Raw genomic sequence first — 10,232 nt, 5'->3', positions numbered from 1 at the left:
TTGCCCAGACCCATGACACCCAGCTGGAGCTTACCCGGCTGCTTCAACCGCAAAAGCCTTCTTGGCACACTCACAAAACTCAAACCTCTCAGCCTTCACCGAGGGCCTCTGGAAGGCAAATGTGCTGGTGGAGGGACCTACCCTGCCCAGAATCCCTCAGGGCCCAGCAGGTGACAGGGCATCAGGGACGTGGCCTCTTTGAGCTCTAGCTTTCTGGTTCTCCCAGCCGGGTCCCAAGGACTGACTGTGGTGGGTGAGGTGCCTGCCTGGAGCCCCAGAGCCCTCTGAACTGTCCCAGGAGATGCGTGGGGGGCTGCCGTCCAGGGTGGGAGCCCCAGATGTCCCTCTGAGGGCATGGGTGGTCCCAGGACAGGCTTGTCCCCTCAGTGCGAGGGTGGGGTGGAAGGTGACAGAGATTTAGGTCAGGCCTCTGACCATGGGATGGGGCCCGGGGCACCCTACTCCCCTGGCTCAGCTTGGACAGGCTGGGGTGTGTGAGGTCCCGGGGCAGACAGGCCAGGCTCCTGGGAGAAAGAGGGAGGCGAGGCAGAAGGCGGTCACACCTCAGGCCACTCTTGGACTCAGGGTGAGTGGGCGCTCACACGGCTGGTGTCTGGGCCCCTGTCCTTTGCCCATTTCAGGCTTCTCGGTGGGGACGCAGCTCACCAAGCAGCCGGCCTCGCGGGGGGTGGACTGGTAGTGCCTCCATACCGGCATCTGGACACCCTTCCCCCTGTCACTGGGCACCAGATCCATGACAGCAGCCTGGGGACTGAGGGGTCAGCCCTGCGGCCCTCCCACCCAGAAGCCCCCCTTGCTGGGCGATGGTTCAGGGCTCCTCCCATCAGAGTCACAGCCCTCTGAGGACACATGTCCTCCCGCGGCCCAAAGCAGGTGGGTCCTCTGAGGTCTGGGAAAGGGGAAACGGAGGCCCCGCGACGCGCCGTGTGACGAAGTGGCCCTCACCGCGCGCTTGGCACAGGTGTCCAGGGGCAGCAGCTGGAGCTCGGGCGCCAGGAGCCGCCGGCGACAGACTCCGCCCCTCTCCCACCCGTCCGCCGGCAGCGCCACCTGGCGGCCTGGCCCAGCCGCACCTTTCACAGAGGGCCTTGCTGAGCTGGCCAGCAAGGACAGACTTGGGCCTAGGACAGACCAAGGGCAGCTGGCATCTGCTTCCCTCCTGGTGTCACATATTAAGGTCACACTGGCACCTCCTCGCCCTGACCGCGGCACCTGTCACTCTCCCAGCACTGGGCCAGCCCTGCCCGCCCCCTTCGCTCTGCAGCATGCAGGCGGAGTGGTGACCCCTCACACCTACCCACCAGGAGGGGAACACGGGCCACCTCTTTGTCCCCAGAAGGGCCCAGGATGATTCCCTTGACCAGGAGCTCCTCTGAGACCTGGAGTCTGGGCTTCCTGTTCACCCCTTCAGTGCTGGGACCACCAACCAGCTCTCCCTGTTCAGGATGCCACCACCTCCCACTCCCTGCCCACCAGCAGTCGATGCCCCCACCGTGTCCAGGGCCGTGTCCGGGCACAGGTTCTTGGGCCTGATCTTAGTTGGGGTGTTTAGCTAATTGCGATGTCCAGAAATTAGGGCACCATCATATCTGCCAGCCCACAGTGCTGAGGTGGGGGTCCGTCCCCCTCCCCTGAACTAAGTGGGCTGTTGTCACTGCCCCCACCAACAGAATATGCTGGAAATGGTGCTGCCTGGCATCTGCAGTTAGGTCATGAAAGGGGTATGGCTCCCAGATTCTCTCAGGACACAGTACTGGGGCCCCAGGCGGTACCAGCAGGGAGCCCCAGGCGCATGGAGAGCCAAGTCATGAACATTTCAGCCCGTGGCCCCAGCGAGACCCCGCTGACGCAGCACTAACCACCGGACAGATGACGGCTCAGGTGCTTCCAGCTGAGACCCACCGTGGCCTGTCTGTGGCCCGCACAGACTGCGAGGAAGAGCTGCATTAAGCCGCTAAGTGGAGGGGTCGGTTATGCAGCGATAGCTGACCAATGCAGGGCCTCCGTGCCCTGCCGACACTGCCCTTGGCTGCCACCCCAGTGTCCGCTTTCTCTCAGCCCTGTCCCACACTGAAGCAGGGGGTGGACACCAGCGCAGGTGCCCGTGAGGGTGCTGGCCTGGTTGTACCTCTGCTTCAGAATCCACTGCACCTCACTGCCCAGCAGGCCCTGAGCCCCCTGCCAAGCCTCGCCCCGCTCGCCTGCCTAGCTGGAGACGGCCCAGCCCGGGGCCCAGACGTGCCAGCGTGGGTACCTGCTCCCTGTCCCTTCGAGGCTCATCATCGTCCACTTCATTCCCAAAAGGACAGGGGCTGTGTGGCCGGTGCTGTGGCCTCTGGCCCTGAGCCCGGAGGTGACGTGATGTGCTCAGAAGCCTGGTAGCCGCTGGGGAAGTTCTGTACATGAACAGCAAAGGCCCTGGGGCCTCGGCTGGTTCACAGAGCTGGGTTACAAACCTGGCCTAGCACCCATCTCTGCCGCTGGGTCGGCACTCAGGTCTCCCGGCGAGGGTTGTGTGTGAGCAGGTTCTGCTCCAAGACGTGGGTGGACAGACTTACAGTTAACACCCCCAAAGCTTTGTCATTTTAGTACAAATATTGAGGGAAAAGCCAATTTTATACAGATGAGAAGGAAAAGTTTCAGCTTCAAAATCAAATGGAAACCCCACAACATCATGGGACCAGAGGTCAGTTAACTCAGGAGGGAGTGGAAGCTCGCTCCGGGTATGTGGTCCCTGGGACAGTCCTGGTCGGCATGTGTCAGCAACGCCGGCAGTCACCATGAAGCTCACGGTCAGACACTACAGTCCCGTGACAGCTCGAGGTTTGCCGACTGCTCCCAGCCCTGGGGCTGGCATGGAGCCTGTGGGAAGGGCCCGTCCACCATGCCCCGGGGGCGGCTCCTGCCCACATTCCGGAACCCCCACGGCCCTGTGGACACTGCCCTCGGAGGCCGGGGTTCAGCGCTGAACTGTTCTTGGCTGCTGGCCGAGCACGTCTCACACAGGGAGAGTCTGACAAGCTCCTCAGAACAGGGGACCCGCTGCTCAAAACCAAATCATGGAGACCTTTGCCCAAGGCGTGTGGAAGTAACCAACAGATGGTTTTCCCAGTTGTAAGGCTTCTTTCCTGGCGCTCTGCTTATTTATTTCACTAGAGGATCGACAGCCAGCGCTCCGGCAGACCCCATCCCCATCCCAGTCCCCACGCAGAGCGCCCAGCCTTCTGGCTCCCCACCCTGCGGGGCGAGCCGGATCTGAGCGCTTGGCCCGAATCCAGTTCCCCTTGTCCCACCTCTGTAAGAGGCATGGGTCAAACGGTAAAGTCCACAGGCTGGTCTGAAAAAATGTCGCCATGCCTTCCTTCGGTCTCAAGGGCGCTGCATCAGGGCCCAGTGTCCACTCTCAGTGCTGGTGGGCACGGGGGGAGGAGGTGATCACTTAGCAGGCACCCCGCCTCCTTCCTAAACTCCTTCTCCCTCTGGAGCCTGCTCCAAGCTCAGCACCTCCAGGCCAGGCCTGGCGGGGACTGTGGAACCAGTTCCTCACCTTGCTGTGAAGGCACCTGAGGCACAGGGGCACACATCCAGGGTGCCCGATAGCCGCAGCTCCGCAGGAGGTGGCTCCAATTCTCCCACGAACACAGGTGGGCTATGCGGGGTGTTTAGCCCCGGTCCTGGGTGGGAGGCACATACTGCAGGCCACACACATAGAAGGAACCTCAGACACGTTCCGGTCGTCAGACTACCTGCTGCACCTAGCTGCAGGACAAGGTGGAGGAGACACCTGTAGCGAACACTCTCGGGTCTTCACTGAGCTGCTGGCATGGTGGGCTTTCTGGGGTGGGCTGAGGCTCAGCTCGTGGGACAGGCCGGGCGCATGCTCTGTGGGGACCCTGCTTTGGCACAGCTCCGCCCTGAGTCTGTAAGTGGCACCCATTGCTCCTGACAGGTGGGTTCGCCATGGAGCAAGACCAGTGGGGCAGGTGGCCACCAGCAGGGGCCCACCTCAGCAGGGGCCCACCTCACCCGGGCCCACCTGTCCATCAGCAGCCACTTTGCTGCGTGCGCACGGCCAGTGGGGCCTCCGGGTGCCTGGCCTTGGAAGGCCCAAGGAGGCCTGACCTGGGATAATAAGTGCCCCCTGCCTGTGGGGACTCTGGACGTTTGCTGGAGAATCTCAACAGTGGAGGGTTCAGAGCTGGGCTGTCACATGAGGATTAAGTGGTAGATGTCCAGGGGGGCAGAACTGGTTTCCTGTAACTACAGTCACTCTGTCACCCAGCGTCCTGTGGGGTACCTGACACTGCACAGCCACCAGGGGGTGTGGCCGGCCCTCCTGGAGTCTGAAGCCACCAGAGGGACCTTGTTGCCTACAATCTGTCTCACCCAGCAAACGACACTAAGTGCGACAGCCCTGTGTCATCACCCGGAACACTTCCTGCCGCACTGGTGCCTTTCTGAGCCGGGTCAGGGGACATGCGCCTGGGTAAACGGCCGGGGGGCCGGGAGCAGCAGTTTTGACACCAGTCCTGGAGCTTCCACCTCCTGTGGCCGGGGCAGCGGGCGGCCCCCGTGTGTCCCTGCAGAAAGATATCTGCTCCATCCGACAGACGTGCACCCATGTGTGGGGACGCGTTCCCCTCCACAGCTCTGACCACAGGCCTTGCTGCAGCCCGAACACACAGCGGCTCGAGGTACATGTGACAGCACCGGCCTTGTGCTTAGGGCAATGGAGAATGCCAGGGGGGCAGCACCCAGCCACAGGCCGTTACGCACTACGGCCTTGACGGACCCTGAAAACGTTACACGTTCACAGAGACAGAGGACACCAGGGCTGGGGTGGGGGGACGGGCAGCTAATGTTGAGCCTCGGTCTGGGACGGTGAAGCCACCGGAGGTGCATGGTGGTGCCAGTTGCAGGACTCTGTGACTGTACTTAATGTCACTGAACTGCACATTTAAAAAAGGTAAATTTTATGTTATAGATATTTTACCACCATAAAGAGTCAAACAAGAGAAGGTGCACGGGGTGACAGATGTAGAAAGAGAACAGTGCACTCTACAGACCAGTGACCTGGAGCACCGTTTCATAAGAAGAAAACAACTACTTTCCCGTGCGTGTGCGCACGCGTGGGCACAGAAAATCTCTCCGAAGCTACGTACCTAGGAGTGTGGCAGGGGCGACTTACTTTAAGAACTTCTGTTCTGTTTGCACAGTGTCACTTACAGTGACAAAACAAAAGCTGAAAAAAGTGAGAAGACGTTCGAGTCTAGAGATGACTCAGAGGTACAGCGTGGCTGAAGTCTGTCGCTCGGCGACGAATATCTCTTTCAAGCGCCCACCAGCAACGCCACCTGAGTGGTCACATTCGCCAGCTCTAAGCCACACAGAACCACCCAGGGGGTTCGCTTCTGTCGAACGTGGGCAAAGTGACAGCTTGGCATCGAAACATCCCAGTCCTGAAATCGAGTGCAAACCTGTACACAGCGAAGGCTCACGAGCTGATTAAGGTCAGAACACACTCGCCACGGCGCGTCTCACGACCTTGCGCACGGGCCAGGCCCAGCCCTGCGCCGCGAGAGAAACCGCAGGCACATCTACCGCCTTTAAAACAGACCTTTATTTGCTTCCGAAGCCGGCAGACCGCACTTCCGTCAGCGGAGGCTTGAGGCAGAGGCGGCAGCTCTTACTGGTCTTTGAAGCTGGCCTTCCTCTTCTCCACAAACGCCGCCATCCCTTCCTTCCGGTCCTCCTGTGGGAAGGGAGAGCCGAGCTGGCCGTTCCTGTCCCCTGTTGGGCCAGGTGGGGAGGGGCCTCTGAACGGCCCCACCAAGCAGGGCAGGCCTGGAAATGGGTATTGGTGGCCCGCACCCCACGTGATGGTCCTTCAGTAGCTGGACCCTGTGTGGCAACTGGGTCGTGCGCTAAACCACCCGCACTCAGGAGCACCCCGAGGGTCACGAGGTTGGGATCCAGGCTGAACTTCTGCATCCTCCCGTGGGTGTGCACACACGCGCACACGTGCGGACACACAGGCACACACGCACACACACATCATCACTTCAAGAGCCAAAGCCACTTTCATCTTCCTTTTACAAAACACCTGGATGTGACTGACTGATAACTGAAGAGATGAATTTTAATGACTATTAGAGAAAGGGTTTCCTTTAAGTTATTGGCAGGATCCTAGCAAACACTGCTCTGAAGCTTCAGATCACAGCATGAGAATACACTCGGATCCCATCCTGAGTAACTGGGACGACACAGGAAAATTACAGGAAAATGGTCTGCATTTAGGGGTGCAACTCGGAAGCCCTTTTGTAACGGGAAATCACCGTTTCTGTCCTTTCGAGCTTCCACACCCTGGACTCAGTCACAAAGACCGATGCTCACTGATGGACACACCCGACCCAGCTACTGAGCAAAGGGGAACGGTGTTAAAAGTCACAAGGACGTCCTGGCAACGTCTCGGCGGGAGCACGTGACCTTATGGGAATGAATGTCGTCCACTCACCGTAGCAAAGGTGGAGTAAAAGAGTTTCTTCTCCAACTTAGTTCCCTCTGTCAGCGCCATTTCAAAAGCTGGAAAAGGAGCCCGGCCGTTACGAAGGGCGGCGTGCAGAGCTCCCCTCGCCCAGCGGCCCCTCGGCCACCCTCCCGTGAGGGCCTCACCTGCATTCACCGCCTCTTTAGCCATCACTGCTATAAGTTTAGAATTGCTGGCAATTTTTTCTGCACACTGGATGGCCTCTTCAAGCAGCGTCTCAACAGGAAAAATTTTGCTAACAAGACCTAAAACACAAAAAGGTGAATGACGCGTCGAAACGGCACTGGTTAATGTTGCGCTCTGCGCGATGGCGATGCTCTGCCAGCAGAGGCGCTGCGGCATCAACGAGGGGCTGTGGCCACAGAGGCGACGGTCTGCACTGTCCCCAGGGCTGGCCAACTCTGACAGGTGCCGGCCGCTGAGGGGCAGGGAGAGGCTGTGTCTGCAGAGGGGCTCGGGGATCCCCCGTTGCCTGGTTGAGCTTTGGGAGATTCGATGGTTTAGAACCTTCTTAGCCTTTGCGTGTTTCAGCTCCTCTTCTATACATATGACAGGTCAAATAAAAGAGGCAGTGGTCCCCTGCGTTCTTGGGACACCTGAAAGCACTGTGCTGATCACCCTCCCCTCTCCACTCCCCATGGGGCAACTCCATGGAGCGACCTCAGCCTGTACCTGCTTGCTTGGCATCCTGGGCTGAGATCCGGTCACCAGTGAGAACCATCTCCATGGCCAGAGACTTTCCGACGGCGCGGGTCAGCCTCTGGGTGCCCCCCATACCTGCAGGGGTAGAGGGCTGCTGGTCACAGTTGGCTCTGTGGCTGGTTGTAGCCAAGATGCCGCAGACGCGGGGCCGACAAGCTGAGAAGCTGAAGACGGGTCTCTCGGGCGGGGCGGGTGTGCAGAAGTGAGGTGGCGGCCGTAGGTGGGGAAGCGGGACACCTGAGAAACCGGGGCGGGGGGTGGATCCGGCCCATGTTCGGGCCCACCCCGGCACCGCGGCCCCCTGCATCAGCACCTGTCGTGCTGGAGTCAGACCCTGGACAGATGCACGGAGCCTGCAGCTCCCGGCCTCAGACCCAGCTGCTCCCCGCAGGGTCGGGGCCGCTCTGGATATGCCCTTCTCTCCCAGCACTCCGCGGCTGTCTGGCCCCAGTAAGCTCCCCAACATGTCTGCACACCCTCCCGCCAGCTGGAGAGAGCACCGCCTGTCCGGACATGTGCCTCACACTGAACCGTGGGTGCCAGGGTGAGCCAAGGAGGCCACCTGATGGAGACTCCCACAGTCCAGCAGACTCAGGCACTGCCTGAGTGAAGCGGAGACCTAGGGTGTTGGGATGGGAAGAGCCCAGTGGTCAGCGGAGTTCATGCAGATCCTCCGGGGCCCGCAGATAATTCGACATGGCCTGCTGCCCGCCCAGTGGCTCAGGAGCCTGGGCTCCAGGCTCCACACGCACCAGGGCAGACAAGAGTCTGGAGCCCTCATCGGGTGGGCCCCAGGGGGCAGAGGCGCGGGTCTGCACTGTTTGCCCATCCTTCCCATTGACCTCCATGTGGGGATCAGATTTCCTGCTCTGTTGAACTTCGGTGAGGCCATGGGACTTGCTCTGGCCACTGAAACACCAGCAGATGTGACATGTGTCATCTCTGGGCATGAGCTCTCAGTGCTGGCCCTTGGTTACCATGTTCTCTGTTTTGAGCTTCTGACATACAAGGACCTAAGCCATTGTGCGGTCAGCCCTTCCTGGCAGCATTTGACACACGATCTGGCCATCACCCGAGGCGCCAGTACAGCTCCGTGGCCCCGGGCCACTCTGAGTGTGACTGTGTCCACTTACACTAAGCGGGCTGGTCAGCAGAGGAAGCAATGGGCCCAGACACGTCCTTCCTCTGATGCCAGCATGCTCTGTCTAGCCTTGGGAAAGTGTCCAAGACGTGGGCAGACTCTGGGGAGAGACCTGAAGACTGTGCTAAAGGTGGCCCTTTACCTGGGATTGTCCCTAGCAGGATTTCTGGCTGCGCAAACTGGGCTTTCTCTCCAGCATAGATGATGTCGCACATCATAGCAAGTTCACAGCCACCACCAAGCTGTAAAACAACATGAGGTGTCACCAGGGAAACACAGACAGATCACTCTATTTGCTTATTTAAATTTTCTATTAAAATTAAACACAGTCTGGGGGAAAGATTAATACAGAGGCACAAAGTTAGTTAAGTGTCCCCATGAATGACCCACGAATGGTTGATACCGCTCAAGTCTTTCTGTAAAGGGCCAGACGGCAAACGTGTTCGGCTTTGTGTCCCACGGGCTCTGCTGTGGAGGCTCAAAGGCAGCTGCAAGGCGCAAGCGGACCTCCGGGCTCCAATCAGCTTTATTTGCTGACCCCCAAGGGAACTTTATTAAATAATCACAACCGACACACCCTCATCACTTCTCTACAGGCTTCCGCCAGCCCAACACCTCCAAATAGTCCACATGCCCACAAGAGACCCCGAGGCCCCACAGAAGAGACTCAGAGCTTTCGACGACAGTGGAAGAGGTTACTGTACAGGTGCAGCGCTGGTCAGAAAGTCGCTAACACTGCACAGAAAAGCCAACACGTGCGTCCTGGACATTGGAGAGGGGAAAAACACTCTGGGGAGTCCCAGGGGCCAGGGGTCCACAGACGAAAGCAGGTGCTGAAACGGCTCCTCTCCTCACAGTCCCTGGCTGTCTAACGGCACTGAGTGGGAAGGCCGGCTGTCTGGGGAACTTGGCTTAGGCCTTTTCAAAACAAGAATCAGTCCCATGTCACACGCACAAGCACAATTCTGTAAAGAACTGAGCGAGAGGGCGGCGCAGGCTGACACTCACAGCATAACCATTGACGGCAGCTATGACGGGCTTCTTGACCTGTGAGAGGTAGTCCCAGAAGCTCAGGAACCTGGTGGAATAGCAGTCCTGGAACGTTAGGCTCTGCATCTCCTTGATATCGGCTCCAGCTGGCACGAGAGAGTCCCAGTTACCAGGGCGCAGATACCCCGCTGTGGCCGGGACCCCCAAACCCTGAGTATGCACTGTGTGCAGGCACTGGGATGTTGGGAGTGCCAGCGTGGGGCCTGGCCTATGTGTCGATGGCCATGTGGACACACAGCTGGACAGCAGGGACAGTGGCAATACACTGTGACACGTGTCCAAGGAGGGGATGCAGAGGGACTACGGGACAGGAAACAGACTTGAGGGGGACTCAGAGGAGACTGGGCTTATTCCTTAGTTCCTTGAGCCCTCAACACACAATACCTGATGGTCGAGGACCCGAATCCCTTTGAATAAACTTATCTGGCTGGCAGAGCACACCTAGTGTGACACATACAAAGCAGCTCATCCCAGCAGTTCCCTAGCCCATCCCCACTTTATGTGTATATGACCCCAAGTTGTACTGGCTTTTATTACCCTACCTTGGAGATGTACGTGTGTGTGCGACACCATGGACCATGGGCATGGCCACGGTCAGACCGCCCCTCGCACAGCCCATGACCTGCCCCCACGCTGCCCACCTGCAAACACCTTCTCCCCACCCGTGAGGACGATGGCCCCCACGGCCGGGTCATCGTCGAAGGCCTGTAGTGCCTCGTTGAGCTCGGTGACCAGGTCAGTGCAGAGTGCGTTGAGCGCCTTGGGGCGGTT

General features: G+C 59.3%; 1 protein-coding gene across 1 annotated transcript in view; it reads right to left on the bottom strand.

Moving 5' to 3' along the window:
* Nucleotides 1-5,619: 5,619 nt before the first annotated feature.
* Nucleotides 5,620-10,232, bottom strand: part of ECHS1 (enoyl-CoA hydratase, short chain 1) — an 8,009-nt gene continuing 3,396 nt past the window's right edge. Inside the window, exons 4-10 of the mRNA XM_025047541.1 lie at nucleotides 10,103-10,232; nucleotides 9,420-9,547; nucleotides 8,554-8,653; nucleotides 7,241-7,345; nucleotides 6,694-6,813; nucleotides 6,536-6,603; nucleotides 5,620-5,773 (exon numbers count right to left, since the gene is read on the bottom strand). Coding sequence (XP_024903309.1) covers nucleotides 5,708-5,773; nucleotides 6,536-6,603; nucleotides 6,694-6,813; nucleotides 7,241-7,345; nucleotides 8,554-8,653; nucleotides 9,420-9,547; nucleotides 10,103-10,232 — 717 coding nt within the window. The 3' untranslated portion in view covers nucleotides 5,620-5,707. The remainder of the gene's footprint in view (nucleotides 5,774-6,535; nucleotides 6,604-6,693; nucleotides 6,814-7,240; nucleotides 7,346-8,553; nucleotides 8,654-9,419; nucleotides 9,548-10,102) is intronic.

The sequence above is a fragment of the Pteropus alecto genome, unplaced genomic scaffold (assembly GCF_000325575.1).
Source record: "Pteropus alecto unplaced genomic scaffold, ASM32557v1 scaffold74, whole genome shotgun sequence".
Lineage (NCBI taxonomy): Eukaryota > Metazoa > Chordata > Mammalia > Chiroptera > Pteropodidae > Pteropus > Pteropus alecto.
The sequence above is the reverse complement of the archived record's forward strand: the minus strand, read 5'-3'. Positions and strand labels throughout refer to the sequence as shown.